Raw genomic sequence first — 24,500 nt, forward strand, 5'->3', positions numbered from 1 at the left:
ATTCATCGAGTTTTAGACGGTAAGGCGGGATTTAATTGTTTTATTTTCAAGTATATTATCCCCTCCGCTATGTATGAGTATAAGTCCCCCGCTCTCAGAGTAATAAGAATTTGGAGAAAACATTCGAAGTAAAAGAATCTGATGATGACTGCGTGTTGGATAGTAGTGATGATGAATATTTTCCCCCGAGTCAGGCGGCAGCTTCGAATGGTGATGATACAGGTAATTAACATTTCTAATTTCTCTTGTGTACGTTGATAGTTATAATAATATATATTGTATATTTTATTCATAATAGATGATGAAATTGCACTCAATAATGAAGATAAAGACCAGGAAGATGAAGATAAAGAGAGTGAAGATGGAGAGGACGAGGATGAAGAAAGTGAAGTAGAAGCGACGGCGTCTGGTATGACAGCAAAATATGGTACTCAGTGAGCTGCGACATCACCAAGTGAATATAAATCTGGGAGGCGTAATATTGTTCGAGAGAGATGTGGACCTAATAGGAACACCAACATGCTGTCAAATCTAGATACGTTAAACTAGAAAAATATGTTCGGTATGTGAGAACCCTATTTGGGACGAACACTGTATTACAACCACGACATCTGAAGAATCTACGAAATAATTTAATGTACTTCAATTTTTATGTGTCACTGTATCATAATAAATAAAATAATGTAAATAAATAAATAGTAAAAGAATTTAAAAATGATATTAATAAAATAAAATAAAACGGAGTTATGTATTTCTTACTTACTATTTTTCTTATTGTTTATAATAAGAATTATTGTTTAATTATTGTTTAAATAAAAAAAATTACAAACTACATTATCTATTATCAATTAAAAAGTCAAATTAACTAAATACTTTAATAAGCAGCTACCTGCTACTTTAATTTGCTACCCAACACTTTCAAAAAATTATGGTGATGATAGTGATCATCTTGATGATGACTGATTTTGGTTTCAACGATTTAATTGTGGCGATTTTGATGTTAATGATAATGAACTTTGTTAAATTTGAAGATAATGAATTGGAAGTCTACTTAAATTACTTAAAATGAATCAGAAATATTAGTTCAAAAAAACTTGAGCTCTAACTTTTCAGAAATCAAACTTTTAAGCAGCTTAGCATTTCATGAATAAACTATTTTCAAAGGTTCACAGGGTATAGGAAAGATCCAGAAGCAAAGAATATAGCTACAGAAACACAAACGCTATGCGTGATAGTTTTCAGACCAAACTTAATCAAGCTATTGAGTGGTACAAATTCTAGCGACTGCAGATTAAACTGAGCAAAACTCGGGCTATGTAGAAGGAGTTCCGTGCATATCGCCTAAAATTGAAAAAGTCTCTATCCCCTAGCTCCAAAAGGTATCATACCTCGGTTTTCAATTCGACCGCAGGTTCCAATGGCCTGTCTAAATTCAGCACGCTATTTGCAAAGGCAGTGATGACTCCAATCCACCTCTATGGAGCACAGGTATGAGATATAAGTACGTATCCGAGAGACAACTTGCCCTACTCCAAGCGTTCCAATCCAAAATATGCCACGCATTATTCAATACCCCATGGTATATGAAGAACACAAACAACCATCTAAAGTGAATGAAATTGAACATGCTGAGTGTGAGGTTATCCCTTCATCATTCCATCTCCACCCATTCATTACCCTCGGTAGCTCAAACAAATACGACAATCCCAGTCATCCTAGGGTATCTGTCACCCACAAAACTCAATTTTCCCAAAACCCGAAGCGACATCAGCAAAAGGTCGTTTGGTTCTACTTGATCATCTTGAAAAAAAGAGCTACCACACAAACTGACTGAAAATGATATTTCCAAGCTCGCGCTTTAATTGCTTGCCAATCAACAAAAAGAGTTTTCTGTGTCATATTGTGGCTGAGGATGAAAAGTACAATAATTTTAGGCGCATAGATTCAAATCTTTGTCCAGGAGGGCCATTCAAATCGACACCGAAGCAGACAATTTATGGGCATAAAAATTGAATAAAACAATGATGACTTGTCAATTTAACAAGAATACCTCGTATTGTTGCAAAAGAAAATAACAGTAACGAGTAACAGACGGAAAGTCAACATCTTGCAGTTTAACAATCGGCCATAATATATGAAAGAATCCAGAATTGTGAAAGAATATATAATTGTAGCTCGAATGGGAAGTTCTTTTCTTGTTCAGTTCGATACAGCATGGTTTGGCTAGGACACGTTTCCTCTATATTTTCGGAAAGATGAGAAAAAGTTTTAGAAAATGATAATATAAAATATTTTGATTAATCTATTTGTACCTTTTTTGTTTCAATTAATGCGCTTTTAAAGTGACATAATGCTCATATTACGTGCATGTACTAGCATAAAACGTAATGTATATTTTTTTAAATATTAAAAATAATTGAATTTAAAAACAAATGAAGTTTAAATTTTTTCCATAATTACTTTCTCTTATAGATACCGCAACATTTGTTAAGTAATACTATATTTTTATGAAGATACAGGAAAAGTAATTTCATTTTGAAATGATTTAATTATAGCCAGAATGAGAAAAAGTTATGATTAATCATAGATAGTACCCTGAAAAGTAATAATTAAAATAATAACGACAAATAAAAATCCCTGCCTGTTAATTCGCGGTCCTTAGATTACCATTCTATTATTATTCCCGTATTCATAATCAAATTAAATACAATTCTCGGCACTATAGAAACTTGTAAATACAATATTTCCCCATTCTCTAATTTCTTTCCGATAATTGCCTGGTGTCATCAGCGAAGCCCAATCGAACTCGAATTAAGGCCCCTCGAGAGGCTTTTTTCTTTTTCAGTTTTTTTTCTTTGTCCCGCACGATCCCCCAAGGGCAAAAACAGACCTATAAATCATTTCTTTAATTACATACCTGGATTAATTCTCCAAAGGGACCGCCACCTGCGGTAAAATTTAGATAACAAAGGAAGGGAAATTCGGATGGTCTTTTCACTTCCAGCTGATAGGTGCGTCCCAAGACGCCGTAATATGAAATATTGCAAGCTGAAACACAGAAAAAACAGGGAAATGTAAAAGCCAACCTGGAAAAAATGCGACAAATATAAAAAAGGAGAAGGAGAAAAGAGCACAGATGGTAACAAACAAAAACCGGGGCAGAGCAGGTTTACTTTTTGCGATAGCGTAAAATAAATCAGTGTTTATTTTGTAACAAACATAATTTTAACAATTTTGGTATAAAGAGAACAAAAAACTGCTTCTGTATAATACTTATAGTCTCTTTTCTTCATCGTTATGTTTATATTATAATATACATATCGTAATTTTCTTTACAAAATAACAATTATAATTCATATGAAATATTAAATAATTTTTTGTTGCTTTAATAGCATGTTCCAACTTTACTTACAAATAAAAGGAAAATTATTGCATCACTTGTAAATTATTCAGACATTCTGATGGTAGTAACAAATGTTATACCGCGCGATTATACTGCCCAGGTTACGGATTATGTATTCAAGAAAATGGGGCCACCAATTTTATGATTGAATGGTGTAACGAATGAGATTTTACGTATAGGGATTTGGCTTATTTTGTAATCGATTTGGGCCCTCAGTGTAGTGCTGTATTGCGTTCATGAACTTGTCACTATTTTCTATAAAATAAAATAGTGTCTTTTAATAAAATTAAAACAATTATTACTTTTTTTTGAGTTTTTAACCTTTTTTTCCACATTTCCTTTCCACATTTTTTACTGACGCAGATATTGCAGAAATTTCATAAGGATCAACATCTTTTGAATTAATTCATTTAACCGATGTCAAATTAATTATCAAGAAATAAAGACAGGTTGAGGTTCGATTGGCAGTCATTCCGCAGCTGTGATGAGAGTGAGACTGCCTTGGAATTTGGATATATTTGAAGGTCAGGGCTACTATACTAGATTTCGAGAAATTAGGCCTCCTGTGTATGCCAAGGGTGATACTTATTTAGTGATGAAATTTAATTATATCAAAAATATTAATGAAAAAGAATTTGGATTGGTCGCAGAAGACAATGGACGTTTCATCTTTCTAAAATTAAGCTCGTTGTTGCGCATTCTTTATATGAAAAATATTTACTGCAAAATACATTAAATACATATAATTTGCTACAGTAATTATACCACAAGTAATAATTTAGGCTTTTTGCTAACGCAGTTGATAATATGCTGCAAATATAAATAAAAAATAATTGATGCTTTGTGCACCAAATCAGAACACATTCCGATTATTTACGATAAGTTCCATGTCCTCGAACATTAACTCTACGTTTGTGAATGAAGACATCGAAAATGCAACATGCCCCAATAAAAAATTATTTATAGAGCTTCGAGCGATACGGGGAACATGTCAAACGGTAGCTTTGGCATACCAATTGCGTGGAGCCTTTCTCGGAAGTGAGAACTTTACAAGAACGGAGATTTTCCTTCATCCAGAAATGTCAGACAGTTAAGCATTTTTCAATATTTAGTAGCATTTTCTTTCAGGAAGCAGTTTACTTTCATCTTCAACAGTTATGTAAATAGGTCTAAAATTTCGTAAACTGAAGGATAACAAATCCAAAATGTGAGCATCAGAAATCTTGTCGTCGTCGTTCAGAGTCTATCTACCAAACCTTCAAAAGAATTAATATTTATGTTAAATTAAATGAATGCCAGAAATGGGAAGATTTACGCTTGAATGATATTATTTTTGTAAATAATAATAATTGATCGATTATTTTTATTGATGCTTTTGAAAATAATAGCACTGCAGCTATAAAACAAAATGTCACATTTCCTTGAAATTTGGATATCTTTCAAGGTCAGGACTGCTATACCAGATTTCGAAAAATTTAGATTTGTTAGATATGGGATTTATAGATTATAAAATGTTTCACTCATAAGCATTGATGTGGACAATTAGACGTAGTTAGGATGACATTGTAGACTGATCTCATGTTTATATCTATATTAGCGCATTGATTCTGATCTATTATAAATATGAATATGAGTCACCACATTGATTATGTGATGTGTGTAATAAATTTCATAGGGAACATGATCATATTTCAACATATTATAAAGTTTATAATTTCACCGGGTTTAAGTTTTAGTACAAAATACCATCAAATATTTTCATTGGTTACTTACTGACTCCTCTAACAAAAGCTGCATTTACCTTTGGACCATGTACTAATCGCTGATATCACTCTCTTGGATTAGCGACGGTCCAATATGTTTATTCGTAAAACCTTCTAGCGAAAAATGGTATTGGCTAATAAACTCTTTAGTCAACTCTATACAAGAAAATCTTATAATATTGTTTCAGCGCAAGTTCTACCTAAAACACAATAATTTCCCTTGAAAGATAGCGATAATTGAATTTTCTAAGGATGGAAAAGAAATATTCTCTTCATAACTAAGTGAAGCGCCAACTTAGAAATACCTAAAAGCTTACGAAGCGAGCACAGTGGATATGTAACAATTATATCAGAAGCTTGACTAATTTTTTCGCTGAAACATTAGACGAAAGTTGTTATGTTAGTTTATATTCAGAACACATTTATCAATATTTTTAGCAAATTGATACCAAGTCGTCTGGTAGTTGGCGAACACTGCATAAAAACTTTCGAGGGGGGAGGACTCGCAGCGTACATGTCAAAACTTTTTTTATCCTAATTTGATACGGTTCTGAAGTTACAATATACATATTCAACGGAGGACATTATGTGCTTAGGATCTGTCGCTTTTTTTAATGTGTGTAATTAATGTGTTGATGAAACCTCTATTCCTATTGTGGGACATAATCCTTGTTAACATTATGGACAGTTTCCTTCAAAAACTTATGCATATTGTGTGCTTTGGCTAGAACTTGTTCTTTAGCTAGAACAATGCGAGAGTTGAACACTACTCTACACTATAAGTCCACACTGATATCAGAACTTGTTGGCAAAGTAAAAGCTTACTGTACACTGACAGGCTGACTATTTACACAATGACCAGTATAACAGAACAATTCTCAAAAATCCCCGGCCCATCATAGTAAAACACATTTTTTGGTAAAATTATTTTTTTTATTCAGCATAATTAACTTCAAGAGTGATACACTGATTATAACGATAACATTTTTGTAGTACGATTTGTCCTTTGCTTCAAAATAGGCTCAGTTTCGGCGATCACCTCTTCATTCGACGAAAATTTATTCCCAACGAGCATTCTTTTCAGATCTGAGAGCGGGAAATAGTCGCTAGGAGTCAGATCTGGGGAATACGGAGGATGAGGAAGTAATTCGAAGCCAATTCATGGATTTTTGCCATCGTTTTCACTGACTTGTTCACATTGTCTTGGTGAAGCAGTACTTCCTTTTCCTTCAAATGCGGCGGTATACAGAATACGTCATAAACTTGCCAGCTGACTGTTGCGTTTTCCCAGCTTTGAAAGGGGTTCATCATGTGCAGTTCACTCGGATTACTGTCGATTGAACTTCGGAGTGAAATGATGGAGCCATGTCACATATCGAAACTTAGGTTTATTACGCTTGATCATCTTCAAACACTCCTCCGAATCATCAAATCGCGGTTGTTTTTGGTCAAAAGGTTTGCCCAGAGCTTTCTCATACCCAAATATTCGTGACTGATATGATGTACACGCCCAGTTGATATATCTAGGGTGTCTACTATTTCATTCAATTTCAATTTACGGTCATTCAAAGTCATGTTGTGGATTTTTAAATGTTTTCGTTGGTAACAACCTCTTTTGAGCGTCCACTGCGTTCATCGTCTTCGGTGCTCATTTCACCACGTCTAAACTATACCACTCCCTGATTGTTTAATTTGCTGGGGCAGTGTCCGGAAACTCGGCATTAAGCCAAATTTTTGCTTCAACTATATTTTTCCCTTACAATAGCAACACGCGAAATTTTACCCATTTCCTTTCACAATAACAAAACTTGCTTCAGTCAAAATGCTATAATTCACAAAATAATGATCCGACAGCTGTCAAATTTATAGACGCATCTTTTAAGTGTTGGGGCTAACTAAAAAACCATATGGATTTAATTCTAGTAGCGCCATTTATGGGTCAGTTCGGGGAATTTTCAAAAGACCTGTTATATATTGGCTTATGGTTGGTTCTTTTTCAGGTCAAGTAAGCACTGATTTATTTTGATTCATATTTCTATATAGCATTGTATTTCGGCAATAGCTGTTTGTAACTTGTAAGTGTTGTTATCTCCAAGGGCGACGATTACGGTGCCTTCTGCAAATGCAGTAACAGCATTTTCACTGAATGAAGGCAAATACAACAGATACATCCGATACAGATAAAGGCCTGATCCCAGTTCAGTCTCCTCTTGCACACCTGTTTGTATTTTCCCCAATTTAGAATAAGCATCTTGTTTAGCTCTGAAGTAACAATCAGTTATATATGATTGATTTTAGAATATTGGTACAGCAACAAGCATTTTAATCTTACACTTTAAATCTACATCCCAAACTTTAGCGAAAGCTTGAGCAAGATCTAAACGTACTGCATAAGAAATGTTATTTTCTTCTACTGGTTTTTTATGATGTTGGTGATTCTGTGAAACATATCAATCATTGATTCTTATTTTCGGAAACTATATTGGTGGTCCGGAATAAGATGCTTTTCGTCAATGATTGGTTTTAGCCTTTTCAACAGAACATTCTAAATAATTAGGATATTATCGACAATAGTGATATTGACCGGCATGCCGCTGTTTCATGAAGGGGCTTTCCCGGATTAACAATCATAATTGCTTCAGCCACCTTCTACAGTTATGGTACATATTGAAATCTGAATGAAGCAATTATGATCAGATTGATAATCTTAATTAGTGCTTTTCTTGGAAGTTCTTTTAATATTTTCTCGGTAATAAGGTCAAAACCAGGAGCCTTTTTGCCACAAGTATTATTTTTAATTTCTTTTTTAACTTAGGAGTGACCTATGTAATTTTCATTCTGTCATGTCCACTACCACAATGTAATGATTTAGCGTCATCCACTGTATGGGGTTGACGCATACCCTCGAGGTATTCTGCAAATCTTGTAGTCTTACCCATTATTATCTCTGGCACTTGAGGATGGGAGTCTCACTTTTTATCGGAGGTATTTGCATGATCAGCTCTTTTAGGTTTCTGGTAGTTCTCCACAACGAATACTACACTGTACAACACTATACTACATTCTATATAGCACTAGTATTATTACCCATTCCACACAGAAATTTACTGATGATGTCATAATTTCATTTTTTAATTTCATATCTCACTTAGAATGTGATATTATTCAAATTAGTTTTATTTTGCTGAGCCCTGGAGTATTACCATTTCTTCCTCGTTCTTTTTTTCTAATACTAAATTATTATTATTTCGTTTTCCTCTAATTTCTGGAATAATTTTTAACGCTGAGTGCTGAATGTGCTTCATCAGTTTCTCCACCTCAAATTCCAATTATTCAGTTTATATCTATCGTCTCGCAAATTGATTATTCTTCTAGTGTTATTATAAAACTCATTCAATCAGTTTAACCGGACAGGAATGACTTGGTTTTAATATGATGTATTCACTTAAAGTTAGCACAATTGGTGAATAGTATGAATTTAATTCCAAATTTTCTTCAGTTTGTATATAATTATTTAAATTTCTTCTAATGGTGTAGAAGAAACAGCAAGTCTGCGATCTTATCTGGATGTTTTGGCCAATATGTGGGCTTATGTGTTAAAACAGTTTCACAACCATATGCCTGAATAGCCGAAAAATTATCTACCCTTGGTTGTTTCAATATCGATCGAATGTAATTTCCTTTCTTTATTATTACAACACTTATTTCTTTCGCTGCGTGTTGTGGGTCATTTGTGTAATATGTTTTATTAGCCTCTAAGTTTGAGTTTAATATATTATTACTTGAAGCTTTTGCTGATAGTTGAACAATGCATTTGGATGTCATGTTATGACTTTAACTAGAGTATTCATGTAAAGTTCTGAAGAAATTTAATCTTTCAATGAGCTTTTTTAGCATTTCTTTTAATTTTTCGACCGGTAATTAAAAATGTATGCTCCATTTTAATAATTTCAAGGATAAGTTGTAATATTTGCCAATCGTTACCTTCCTGGAGTTTTATTCTACTCCTATGTTTTGTCCTTATCGCAGCTATAGAAGTATTATTTGGGTTTTCTTGGTTAGTTATATATGTATTTTCCTTTGGTACATTTAGTATGTCTTTTTCCAGGTTCCCATTATTTTGGTTCAGTCTTTTATCTATTTTGTTTCGGAGTTCTTGTAATTATTTTCCGACAACATAACCTCCATAATTGGTAGGATGTTCCGGTCGGCAGTAAACATATTTCGTAGTGGATGCAGAATATAACGAGCAGCCATAACCTAATTTGGATCTGATTATAGCTTTATAGTTACTTAATGTCGAATATTGATGGATGCTCAGTTTTCTACAGGATAAGTACTTGATGATATTAAGATTCTTAGCTGTTATTGATTTAAGGTCTTTGGTGGGCCCTCTCCAGGAGATATGGTAGTCCATTCTAATGACAGTTTCTGATTCCTTATCGCAGCTGTAGGGGTATAATTAGGTTTTTCTTGGTTAGTTATGTTTATATTTTTCTTTGGTATATTTTACATATAACACATAAAACACAAAGAGTAGTTTAGTAAGTTGTAAAAAAATTAAAACCTTCGAATGGTCTCAGCAAAGATCGGCCTCTCAGATATTATACGTTAATCCGGCAAGTTATTCATGTTAATTACCTTCAATGAAATTGGTATCTTTATAGAGTTTCTTTTTTGTGCGATACATAAGGAGAAATTAACTTTGAGTAATTTTCTATTTCTAATGTTTTAATTGCTACACCAAATTAATGATTCTTATCCTCTTTTTTCTGCGTTTATATCTATTTATCTGTATTTAATGTCTTTAAATATATTTAATTTTATTAGTATCAAATATAAATATTAATTTAATGCCACAACTTAGTGTTGCCTTATATAGTCTAATTAAAAAGTTAATTTATGTTGATATGTTCAATGTCAATTGCAATCTTCTGTTAGTTATTATCCGTACCACCATTTTACCACTTTTATTATTTCCAACCGAACCCTATTAAAAAAAACGCTGCAGGACGAGAAGATGCGAGGAGAAAAAGAGATTTCGCAGATGGTAACAACGAAAACGAATTTGTTTTTTGCGAGGGCGTAATGTGATTTAGTGAACATTTTATAGTGTACATATCGTATCTTTGTGGGCGGCATATACGGAAATAAATGCAAATCTAAATAAATTGAAACGTCCAAATCTTTTGATCCTTTGGTAAAATTTGAAGAGTTGGGTGCAATATAATTCATTTTATACCTTATTGGTGGATATGGCTTATATTTTACATATTTTATTCAATCGAAAGACTGTATTTAAAATAAAAAGAAAAGAAATGTCTGTAAATGAATAAATTTGTTATTTTCTTGGTGGCAACGTTATCTTAGGTAACGTGTAATTATTCGTAGAAATATCTACTGAATAAGGATACAACTCAAATGCGCCTAGACAGTTATTTCCAAGTATTTGCAACCATCGGGAAGTTGTATTCCAGAGTACAGCATCTCGTTAAAATAGGATCAGCTTAACAGTTCAATAAAAAGTCCCCGGCCTGACACATAGATAGAGCTACTTGAATTAAATTCATCTGTTTTTTAGTTAGCTCTAACCCTCACATGATGCGTGTATGAAATTGACAGCTGCCAGATCATTAGTTTGTGAATTATAGCATTTTGAGTGAAGCAACTTTTGTTATTGTGAAAAAATATTTATTTATAAAAAGGAATTTCGCGTGTTGATAAAATATTACTTTTTGAAAGGAAAAAGTACAGTTGAAGAAAAAACTTGGCTTGGTGCCGATTTTCCGGACACTGTCCCAGGAAAATCAGCCATCAATGATTGGTATGCTAAGTTTAGACGTGGTGAAATGAGTACCGAAGACGGTGAAAGTAGTGGACACCCAAAAGAAGTTGTTACCGACAAAAATATTAAAAAATTCACAAAATGATTTTGAATGACCGTAAATTGAAATTGACTAAAATAGCAGCCACTCCAAAGATATCAACTGAATATGTACATCACATCATTCGCGAATATTTCGGTATGAGAAAGGTCTGTGCAAAGTGGGTGCCGCACGAGTTGATGATTCGGAGCAGAGTTTGAAAATGATCAAGCGTAATAAAACCGAGTTTTTGCGTCGATATGTGGCAATGGATGAAACAGGGCTTCACTATTTCAATCCGAAGTCCAATCGATAGTCAACCGAGTGGACTGCACACGATGGACCCGCCCCAAAGCGTGGGGAAGCGTAACAGTCGGCTGGCACGGTTATGGCGTCTGTAATTTGGGGTGCGCATGAAATAAGTTTCATTTACCTTGAAAAAGGATAGCGTTATTGGCGCGTTTTCGCCGACAAACGGCCGCATTTGAAGAAAAAGAAAGTGCTGCTTCACCAAGACATGAATCCATCATCCATGAATTGAGCTTTGAATTGCTTCCTCAGCCATCGTATTCCCCAGATCTGTCCCCCAGCGACTATTTTCTGTTCTCAGATCCCAAAATAATGCTCGCTGGGAAGATATTTTCGTCGAATGAAGAGGCGATCACCCAAACTGGGGCTTATTTTGAAGCAGAGGACAAATCGTACTATAAAAATGGTATGGAAAAGTTGGAAGGTCCCTATAATCAGTGTATCACCCTTGAATGGACTTATGTTGAATAAAAAAGCTAATTTTGCCAAAAAAATATGTTTTACTATGGTAGACCAGGAACTTTTCAATTGTCATGTTAAATTAATGATAAACGGCAAGCAACTTCGTGAGAAATAACATCGATTGATCAGAGATAGATAACTGTAAACCCAAATTGTGTAAAATCTGCCCCCACCAATTTTCTTGAAATTTTTCAAAAAGTCTTCAAAAGTGAAAAGATAAAGATGTCTTTATCACGTTGAAGCCTGCAAGTTTCTCCACCGATTGTATTTGTATGCTACCTTAATTCGTTAGTTTATACAAGATCATTTTTGCATAAAATATATCTGTTATTGGAATATCTATTCAATATAACAGTAAACTCACGTCATCGCATTATCAGATGTAATGCATATCGCAGTTTGTAAATTCGTTTTAAACTGAAACATCGTTTTTGCTGCTCATTATATTCTCACTTAAGAGTGATAGAATGATGTGAATTCGCATGGCTGTCACAAATCTGTCAGAAATTTTAAAACTTTAATGACAATAATAATGAAGTTATAAACCGTTATAAAACGCTAATTTGCTTGTTTTGATAAATTATAATAATAATATATGTGATTACTCTAATTTAAAATGCCGAAGCTGCTAAATAGTCAGAATCAGAAGCAGATTTGGTTACTAATCAGTTGCTTCGAATAGGAACGAGCTAATGAAAATACTATTCAATATTATGTGCTCGAATTTTATTGGAAATGTATTTTAGCAATTTGCAGCTGCACTTAGATATCTGAAATAATTGAATGTTTCTTTTTTCTTTTTTCTGGGAACCTTCTTTTTTCTGGGAAGTATCTATAAAAGCTTAGAGATATGCCGCTCTTTGATGGATGACTTGCATCCCTTCATACACTATTAGGAAAAAATAATTTAAAAAATAGAATGTAAATATAACCCACGAAGAGGTATAATAGAACTTTCAGACAATGCTCTTAAAGAATACAATTTTATAAATATACAATATAAAGCATAAAATACAAGCATATAACAAATTTAAGGAATAACTGTTGTTTCAATTTATGTATCTAGTGCCTTATTGTGCTATATTGTGCCGTTCTTGACAATACGCTAATAAAAAGAGTGTAAAGACAACAAAAGTTGATGTAAAGAGGCAAAAGTTAGAATAACATTTGATTAGATTTTGTTGGTCATAATAATTTTTACTAATTCAATGCAAATTGTTATTCATGTTGAAAATGGGAATGGTTTTATTCCTGGAGCGGGGTTAGTATTTTTTTCAAGCCCAAAGAAGACAACAATAAAGAAATTAACTATATAATGTTTTGCTCTGTGTTATAAATCGGCTGTTAAAAATTTGGAAAAACTATCAGTAATTTTTATTGACAATGCACAATAACATACTGCTGGGAAAGATCACCAAAGGTAGATCGATAAAGGCAATAAAAGAATAGCTTGCAAAACATAAACTAAGACTAGATACCATATTAAAAAGTTAACTACTTCCAATTATTCTCAGTAAGTATAAATTAAAAGTGTTTTATATAAAATGTTTTTTTAAATAAATCTGAAATATATGACCACAAGTATTACGTCTGCCTATTACTGCACATAGAATGTGGCAAATAATTAATACCATGGACATGCAGGTCGAGAAAGACATACGTAGACATAAGTTTGGATATGCGGCATTGTCTACAATAGCACATCCTTTAATCTGGGTGAACTCCATAAAGCACACACAAAAAGAGGTTGAAAAATGGTAGAATCGTAAACAAGTTGAAATTGACAGTTTAGTTATTGACTTGAATAGTGACTGAGAAAGTGACTGAATAAAACATATGGGATGTGAGTTACCATGCAATGCTGATATTTATGAAGACAATGTGATGGGAGTGGAAACAAGTAAGGTGATTATATAATTAAAATAAGAGATAATGATCTAATTTGAACTTATCAACATCTACAGCTTGATGGCATATGGGGAACGAAAATTTAACACGCAACAACATAGAGCTCACAGAATATGTATGTAAAACATTTTAATTTTGGTTAGGTAGTTAGTAAAATTAGCTACCATTTGTTAGTCAGGGCAAAGTAAAATTTCGATATCATTTTAAGGTGTTATGTTTATTATTGTTTATATTCGGATTTAATGTTTACTACGCTATTTCCTCCAGCTATTTCTCTATTGCCCTTACCAACCACTGATGCAAAGATTTTAAACGCATGATTCTCAATCGTTTAATCAGGTTCTGTTGTTGCTCAATCATCAATTATTTAATTGGTTTTGAAAACTATATCAGAAATATATCCTCACTGGATTCTTAGCCTTATCTTTAGATGGTCGGTATGCCTTTGACAGAACCAACAGCATCGTAATTAAGAATAACCTGGGTAACACCCATATGGAGATCTATATTGACCATTTAACCTTTTGTAATCTTCAGAACTCCATCCCACGTCATCGTTCGCTTCCCCATAGCAAATAACTATAAGATGATCTGTTATGTACGTCTAGCCAACGTACATTTCTGCACACATACAAACCTTCTTCCCATCATTGAAACCTACATCACAGACTATGCATCGTTAAACCCTGCGAACCAATTCATACTTATTGGGCACAATCAAAGCTGACTTTCGCTCCCCTTTTCCTATCCGACCATTCAAACTAAACTGGCTGATATGATGAGACTGATGTCTTTGATGATTCTGATCAGTGACAATACAACAAGACTTGTACATTATATACACAGAACATATACTAAAATTGACGAAAATGTCAGACAGGATGTCAGTTATTATTATATTTTACCACAAGTTTGTGCTCTACCCATTTCACTTATTCCATTTATATACACTTCCTGTGGTATCCGTTCCTCTTGTGTTGTATTATACTATTCCATATCATGATAGCTAACTTGAAATTAATTCCTCCATCCTATTGCTCCCATCTGTTCTCATGCCGTCATTCTAAACCGGAGCGGGAGAAACCTTTTCAAAATCACACGATGAGGGTCTCGAACAACCCATCTGACGACATTCGTGCAGGTCATATCTATTTCAGGCTTTAAACAGGCTCGGCTTCAGGCTCTAGAAACTTGAATCTCTGATAACGAACCAACAATGGACGGATTTTGAATAGCAATAAAATCATCAAAATGTGCTAAGACCGCTGGAGTTGACCAACTGACATGAGAAAAGATGAAGACCGATGCGGAAACATTGCTTCAATGGCTTTACGTGCTGCAACACAAATTAGGCGATCGTAAAAAGTACCGTTAGCATAAAAGTAAAGAAAGGTTAATTAAATTAAAATTATTCTTATAGTGTCGGTTTTATAAGTCCCAATTGTCGGAAAGCTGTTTACGAAGATCATATAAACGATACTTGAAAGAGCTCGCGAGGGGATCATCCGACAAGAGCAGACGGAATTTAGACCCAATCAGGTTCATGTATAAAAAATGTTCGTGCTTTTCAATCTTCTGTAAAGCTTTTAAGTACAGAGATGGCGCTCAACATGATACTATAAACTCCTTGACCGATATAGTATTCTATGACAGTACCGTTATATTTGCTGATACGGATATTGCGGCTTTTAACATTCGTTATTAAGAGATGAATTAAGAAAATAATAAAGTATTCACAAGTATTCGACGGGTCGCCTGTTATTGTATATCTCAACGGGATCCAGTAAAAGCAAGTGTAGAAATTTAGGTACTTGAGATCAGTAATATAGAAGAAAAAGTGTGCAAAATCTACTGATAAAGTAATGAATGGAGTGGGTCAAGCTACAGAAACTTTTGTTTATCTAAGATGATGCTATGGAAAAGAGGAAATATTGATATCATTCTTTTGAACTATTATCTTGCCAACACTTCTGTATGGCTGAGACTTGTAAGCTTGAAGTCTTTCAAATGCGATGCTTAAGACAGATTCTAGATGATTCTACCCACGATCGTACTGGAAATGATGTAATTCGTTTAAGATAGGATAAATAGTGCAGAGTTGAAGACATAATTCAGAAACGCATCACAGCATAAAGATACCAATAGTTGATCGACAAAGGCAATAAAGGATTGGCTCGCAAAATATGAATTTGGTTTTGAAGGTACCATGTTAAAAAGTAAACCATTCCAAATTGTTCGGTAAATATAAATTATATGTATTAAATATAATTTTCTTTTTTACCAATAGACCTGAACAAATATTATGCTTTCCTATCATTGCATAATAACAGAAAGGATATGCAGGTCGAGAAAGACCTACAAGCAGAAACTGTTTGGATATGCAGAAAGTACCATAGTCTACAATAACACTTTTAATCTGGATGAACTCCCTAAGACACACAGAAGAAGTTGACAAATGGTGGAATCCTGAAGAAGTGGAAATTATCAATTTAGTAATTGACTTTAATAGTGACTCAGAAAGTTACTGAAGTTAATGAACCTGTAGCGACCGCTACGACCCTTTAGACCACCATGCCTTAACCTACAGGAAGTTCGAACGTTGGCAACGCTGGTAGATTGGTAGATGTCCAGTAGCGGTTCCCGGCCATAAAAGATCATCACGACAACGTCTCGCATTCTTTTCTTTTCTCTTCCCCCTTGTAACAGTACCATTTCCACAGCGCTACCGTACTTCATTTACCTAACCTAATATCCTGTCAGTTCTCCCAACAAGTTTTTATTTAACCAGTGTTTTCAGTTCTCATTACGAATTCCTTCTACAAAATAGTAGTGAGTGGTCGGACAAACAATCGCATCGACATCGATCGAAGTGCCTAACAGGTAAACCAGCTCAACATAAGCTACTCGACAGGTGCTCGACACGTGCATGGAAGGATAGTACGAAGAACGAAACCCATCAACATCACTTGATCGATGTTATCTCACGAGACTAACGCGATGGACGAAGACCACATAAGCCCATCATGAATAACATCAACACATGAACACCCTTGCATCACGAAACGCACCACACCACACCACGCCACACCTATAGGTACCCTCAAACAAATCAGAACATCCTAGTACGAACGACGTCCTGCTACAAGTTCGATGGCAGCTGATCCCGTAAAACTCCTCAGGTTGGGATTACTATCTCATAAGCAGTCCTGTGCGATTCATTGCGTTATTGTGGGTGCACTCCGAATCCTGCACCACATAGAGGTACGTTCCACGGAAACTCCAGCCAGTGATGTAGTGCCCGCTACAACCCTTTAGAACACCACACATTCACCTACAGCAAGTTCAAAGGTTGGAAACGCTGGTGGATTGGTACCATGCGGTCCCCAGCTATAAAAGACCACAACGACGACGCCTCGCTCTCTTTTCTTTTCTCTACTCAATTGTAAAAGTACTACTTCCACAGCGCTACCTTACTTCCTTTACCTAACCTAATATCCTCTCAACCAATGCTTTCAGTTCCTGTACGAATTCTTCCCGCAAAATAGTAGTGAGTGTCCGGACAAACAATCGCATCGACAGGCACATATTCCGACCGACCAGACGAACATTCCTACAAAATATTTGTGATGTAGTTTATGATCTAATGCTGATATATTTCATTACGAAGACAAAGTAAGGAGAGTGAAAACAACTAAAGGTGAATATAAAATTAAAATAATGTATATGAAGGAAATCGTATTTTAGGGTTTGAAAGATTTGTGTATTTTCGGTTTGTTTGTTAATTATTATTTCCAATGGGTTTCTTTTTAATTGTTGAATAGTTTGGTAGTTCATATCACCAACATGATAATATAAGAAATGATATCAGATCTGCAGTAAAATGGAAACAAAGAGAGTATAATTGACAAAATAATTTGTACATTACCTTATTGAAAGCGCACAGTATTTCTTCTAGCTGCTAAATAAAACTATTGCTAGTGTATGTATCATATTATACCATAAATATTAAACACCGTTAGTTGAATTTATGTTTGAAAATACGTTTCTTGAGCTGAGCGGAAATTCCCGTCCGTTGGATTTTCTTTTGGGCAACATTACCTTAATATATATACCACGATGATAAACCTGCAGCGGTACACCGTAAATCGTCTGCCTCCATCTTCTAAGCTGACCGTGACCGCCACCATAAAATTTCGCGAGCGTACAGATCTACGTGCGCCACTTTAACCCAGGATCCATTTTTGAAACTTTCCCCTCGATCACCCCACTCGCCCACCTCTCACGGACTCGTGTTGTCCCCTCGCCCGCCTCCCAACTGCCTCAATAAATCCGACATTTAAACGCGAATATACGCCACATCGTTCCCACCTCTCCTTCCTTCCCCGACATACCTCCCGACGCGCCGCCCCCTCCCCCCAGCTTCCGCTACGTAATAAATACCGAGCTGAGAAATGCAATTTTCTATGAAATTGAGAATAAGATCGCCAAAATAAAATATGACATTAAGGAATGAAATGGGCGTTTCTGTTTCAAATTGGTCGAGCCAAATTAGGGACGAATGGGGTGGTGGTGGGAGGTTAAAGTCGGCGGTAAAATATCTCGACGATGCATATTTCGATTTAATTCAGAAATAATAAAGCCGAGGGGCTTATTTTAACTTATTAAAATTTACGTTCTGATTATTTGAAATGGAGGGGAGGCTAATTCGGCTGCATCAGCAAGGTATGCTATTAATTTTAACGATTATTTGTGAATTCAAGGCTGCAATCTAAAGAGGTATTTGCACCATTTACACTAAATCCACAACCTGTCACTGGTATTTCCTCTTTATTCTATCATTAAAATTGTTGTTGAAATCTTTTAAAAAAAAATTGAATATACTTTTAAAGATACCTTCCCAAGGAAGCAAGAAAGCATAAATTTAATTATTTATTTATCTAATTATTAGTACATTATTATTATCGTTGGACATCATTATCTATGAAGATTCCATGGTCCTTATTCAGTCCCTAATAAAATAAAATAAAGTTAGTATCACTTTTCAGTGTTTTTACTATTTAGTGCACTTCACTACACAATTATATCAGATCACAAGGTTTGGTTTTCTTGAGTCAGTGTCCTAGTTCAGTGTTATCCAAGAGATGCAGCACCTCGACGTTAACATCGAAGTTTTTCCTCATGTCTTGTTGCAAATTTCTTAATTTGCTCTATGACAGTTGGAATCCGAAGGTCTCGGTATAATAATTGATTCTATAGTATCTAGGTACATCTACAATAGTATACTTTTATCTACAAATGAATTCCATATGTCTATATAAGTTTTAGAAATAGCTTATACCTTTCCTCCAAATAACTAATAAATTTTTTATACATTAATTCGAGTTCTATTATTTTCTCTTCAAGTCTCTCCCAACATACTTAATATGTTTGCTGTATGGTATTATAGTATTATATTGTTGTAGGTAGATCAGCTATGTACAGAACACAGAATGTACAGTCAGACAGAGTGTCAGTACAGAGTACTAGACCCAGTACACTATCTTGCGGAACTCCTAAACATATTGCATGTGATGTGAAGTTAAATGGTATATATTATATATATATATATTATATATATATATATATATATATATATATATATATATATATATATATATATATATATATATATATATATATATATATATATATATATAGAGAGAGAGAGAGAGAGAGAGAGAGAGAGAGAGAGAGAGGAAACCGGTCTCTCAACTAAAGAAATTTTACTGATAATATATACCCCATTCGAATACTAGAACAATGCATTTAAGACGAAAATTGACTGATTTATTTTGTCTTTAATTGTACTAATCTACTTGAAGCTATAGATTCGACTAACACATTCATTATAAGATAATCTTGCTTATGTGAGATGTATTTAAGTTAACCTTCCGAATAATTTATCACTAGGCAACCTCAACAATTATTACGAGGATTAAGCTTCAACTACCGATAAGAGAATGAATGATACAAGTGTTTAGGATTTTTATAGACTATATAAAATAATATTACAACACGCACAAGTATTATTTCTTTATATAATTCAAAAGCAACTATTTTTGCTACATCGTGTTGTGACTACCAATAAAAATAGATTTATAACAACAGTATAAAGCTTAAAAAGTCATGGAGAGTCATCCCAATAGACACCGAAACGGAATATTATGGTCATAATATCTTGCTGTAAATATGGTTGAATCAACAAGGTGTAGTTTGCGATCAGGTAAAACCGAATGAAACTTTCACTACGAATATTTGCTCAACGTGAAATTGAACAACTTTTAAGAAAAAATGTAATCCTCTTTCATGAAAACAGTCACCTGTTGTAAAATGTATGTCACATACACAGTTGCAGCTCTGATGGGAAGTTCAGCCGCAACCATAATTTTGAAAGCGTGATCAGAATACAATCAAGCAATTAAAGTTACTTTTCAAACACTGTACAACATGCAAATTTCTCACCAATTAATTGCCCTGTGAGTCATTTCTTCTTGACATTTATAATTTTCTTTCGGTATTGTCAGAATAAAATATAATTCAATAATATCTGTAGAATAGAACAAATTAAAACAGTACAATAAACTATTGTGAATTTCAGTTAGGAAAAACTCATTTTTCTTTAGTATTATCTAAAACAAAGCTTTACATTTTAATTCCAAAACCGCCCAAGGAAACACTAGCAGTATAAATAGAAACCACAAAAGATAGCTTAGAGAACGCTCTTTTATTTTATACTTACTACCACTATTTTTTAGCCGCTTGATTGCTAAAATAATAGGCAGCATCAAAAATTCTACTCTAACTAAAACGTCTAAAAGATGACGAACATGCCCTCATACACCGTTAAGTTTGGAAGTTCCAGATATTGCTTTTAAAAGAGTACAACTTCTAAAAGCATATATTGAAATCAAAGAAAATGTATTATTTCAATTTATGTATTTAGACGAGACATGAATATTTCAGAATGGGATATAGGGTCACACATATCATGATGATAATAATTAAAATAGTGTAGATAACAAAAGTTGATGGAAAAAAAGCAAACACTGAAATAGCAATTGATTAAATTTGTTAGTCATAACAGTTATTAACAATTCATTGCTGACATTTAGTTCTTCATGCTGGAGACAGCAATGGTTTTATTTATTCCTTGCGGAGAGTTGCGAAAGTCTAAATGCAATGGCGGCTACCATGAATAAATTAACTATAACTTGTTTTTACTGTAGTTTGAAAATCAGCTCTTAATCATCTGCACCATTCCATAAAACACTGAACATAGAACAACATTCAAATTTATTAAAAATGAAATGCCTTGTGTCTTTTTTTCTTGACTTAATTTTGCTTCGGTTTGAACAAAAAATAATTTAATAATATTTATAGAATACAACAAATTAAAACGGCACAATAAACTATTGAAATTTCAATTAAGAAAATCTAATTTTTCTTTAGTATTATAAAAAACAAAGCTTTATATTTTAATTCCAAACCGCCCAAGGAAACAATGGTATTATAAATAGAAAGCACAAAAGACAGCTTAGAAAACGCTCTTTTTTCTATTTATTTCTATTATTTTTTAGCCACTTGATTGCTGAAATAATAGAGGGTATGGCAATTTCCAATTTATCCACTTTGAAATTGAAATCATACTGGAATTCAAAAAAAAAAAATATTATAAACCCTCAAGGATATCAAAAGCAGATCTATCACAATATTACATAATTAAATGAATTGCGAAAATAAATGATTGTTTCGCTTGTATCCCTCGTCGTTTCAATTTGATTAATTGAAATTCCATGAAAGGGCTAAGATTTCGTTTAGGATAGAGTTGTGCCGAAGCAATTCAGAAATTGTCTTTTATCTCTCCCCTCGATCCTTCTCCGGATGACTTTAGCATTTAGAACAACTTGTTTCAAGTACCAAACATTGATTAATATTATTGTTATGTTAATTTTTGAATCGACGCTGTTGAGCGAGGAAGACCGGAGGGGGCAAAAAAGACGTTTTATCATTCTATTCTAAAATGATGGGTCGAAACTTTGTAAAGAGTTTTTCATAACTCAGTTGATTTAATGAAATATTTGTGCTCGAGGAGATACGAGATGTCCCGGAATGGAAACTTTGTGTTGTGTTTTATAAAAGATGTTATATATGCAAAGATTTTAAATTTTATTGGCAAAATATACAAGGTATATACAAGGTACTCTAAAGTGACATATTTCTAGTCATTTTATTACGTAGTTATAAAAATTAACAAGAACGAAAATAAAAATATGTTCAATTTCTAGTATTTTTACACCTAATTATTTGTAATTATTATTAACATTGGTATAACGGTATTAGACTTAATACAGGCACAGTTTTCTATAAGTAACAGTATAGTATTAACTATAATAAATTTAATAATATCAGTTTCCCATTCAAGCGCTTTTATTTAATTTCAACACTATCATATTGCAACCTCTTTGTAGTGCTTCTGCTTATATAACCTTTTCTTTTTTCGTGATCAATCGATAATAATTTTTTTTATTACTCTTCGTGAGTCCTCAATCTGCCAAATTGGTAATAAGTATCTCTTATGTCTATATTATATATACATGGCAAGTAGAAAATCACTTCATTAAGCAATCTTCTGTATAAAATATTATCTTAATTAATTAGTCTTATTCTAAAGCTTATTCTAAAGTCTACATATGTCCAGTAATCAGATAAGGTGGTGTTAAACATTTTAGTCTACGCACTTCACTATCACGTCGCATATTTAGCTGATTAGCGAGTTGAATGATGGATATACTAGATTTGCTAGCGGTACCCCAGAGTTGGATTCCATATGTCCAAATGGGCTTGAGTATAGACTCATACAGCAATACCTTGTTATCTAATGATAACTTGGATTTGCGCCCGATGATCCAATACATTTGATATAATTTTAGTCCCAGTTGTTTCCGTTTAGAGAGTATGTGCTTCTTACAGGTTAGGCGTCGATCTAAGTGCATACAAAGATATTTAACATGCTCTGCTTGGGGGAGTTGACGATTATTGATATTCACTGGTGGACATGTTCTTCTACGCAGGGTAAACGTTATATGCGTGGATTTTGACTCATTGGCTTTAATGCGCCATGTCTTCAACCATAATTGTATTTGCTCCAGGTGGGTTTGTAGGTTTATTGATGCTGTGACTGGATCTTCATGAGATGCTAAGATTGCTGTATCGTCTGCATATGTTGCCACAGTAGTTATTTTTGTGGTGGACAGATCAGCCGTATACAGAAGATACAGTACTGGATCCACTACACTACCTTGCGGAACTCATGAATATATGGGATTTAATTCGGTATGTTCATCGCCTTGATTTACAACAAAATGTCTGTCAGTAAGATACGATTTTAGTAACTGATAGTCCGGAGGAGGGAGAAGTTTATTTAGTTTAACCTGCAAGCCCGTATGCCATACTTTGTCAAAAGCCTGAGATATGTCCAGAAAAGCAGCCGAACAATATCTTTTGGCATTTAGGTCAGCGTTTATTTTGTTTAAGTCTATGCACTTGTTCTATAGTCCCATGCTTATTGCGAAAGCCAAACTGATGTTCTGGAATAATTTTTTTTTTCTATTATATAGTTTACCTTTTTTATGTATAATTTCTCGAAAACTTTCGAGATTATCGGTAATAAACTTATAGGTCGGTAGGAGGTCACATCTTCTGGTATTTTTCTTAGTTTAAGAATCATTAATATTTTAGCTACTTTCCAGATACTAGGGAAGTAATTAATTCGAAGCATAGCATTAAATATAAATGTTAATAGTTTTATCAGAAAAGGATAGTTCTTTTAAAATTTTGCCAGTAATTAAGTCATAACCAGGAGCTTTTTTAATATTAATCTCTCTCATTATTGTATGTTTAACTTTTTTGACCGTTAATTTCTCGTGCGGTAAATCTATTTGAAATGGCGAATCTAGAAAGCTAGTAATTTTATTTTCCTCATCTTTATGTAACTGAGACTGGAAAGGTTTAAAAACATTTTTTAAGTGTTTTGAGAAAATGTCGGCCTTCTCTTTAATGTTTCTCGCCCAATTTTTTTCGTTTGTTTTAATAGGTGGGTTATGCTGCTAGGATCTTATAAGCATTTTTGTTGCTTCCCACAACGAATAGTCTGTAGCCTAGTTGATGTCAAGTTTTCTAGGTATTCTTGAATGTCTTGGTTTTGTTCAATTTGGATTAGTTCTTTCAGCTCTTTTATTGCCCTATTAAATTTTCTTTTACTCTCCTCAGTCCTTTGCTGTTGCCAATTTCGTCGTAACTTTCTTTTTTCTGCTATCTTTTGCTGTATTGTACATGATGTATGTGTATTTTTTCTTGGAAATGTTTCACTGTTAGTAGTCGCGGAATATGCTGCCTCCTGTATATTTTTTGTAAGATTTATTGCTATATCCATTTCAGTTTGTAACGGTAAGTTTAGAGAGATGTTTTGGTCTAAGTTTTCTCTAAATGAGGGCCAGTTAGTTCTATTGATAATAATTTTATATCATGCTTTGATTCTTCCTGATTATTCTCAATTAACACTGTGCGTTTTTAATGAAATTTTACACTTTAATGAAGTTTAATGAAAAATGAAATTATTTTACTTTAATATTTAATTTTAATGAAGTTTTATCATAAATTTATATCTATGATTCATCATAACACCAGTTTCTGAAAACTAAAATTAAAATAAGAGTGAAGTTAAAATTGTGGGACTTTTCAATCAATATTAAG

The 24,500-nt window shown here is 33.7% G+C and overlaps 1 protein-coding gene across 1 annotated transcript in view; it reads right to left on the minus strand.

Annotated features, from left to right (window-relative positions):
- The window catches only part of LOC143206967 (uncharacterized), a 354,807-nt gene that overhangs the window by 251,663 nt on the left and 78,644 nt on the right, over positions 1-24,500 (minus strand). The window contains exon 3 of the mRNA XM_076419876.1: positions 2,918-3,048. Within this exon, the coding sequence (XP_076275991.1) occupies positions 2,918-3,048 (131 nt within the window). The remainder of the gene's footprint in view (positions 1-2,917; positions 3,049-24,500) is intronic.

Source organism: Rhynchophorus ferrugineus, unplaced genomic scaffold (assembly GCF_030347505.1).
Source record: "Rhynchophorus ferrugineus isolate W39M unplaced genomic scaffold, kcgeb_rfMv2 rfM1, whole genome shotgun sequence".
NCBI lineage: Eukaryota > Metazoa > Arthropoda > Insecta > Coleoptera > Curculionidae > Rhynchophorus > Rhynchophorus ferrugineus.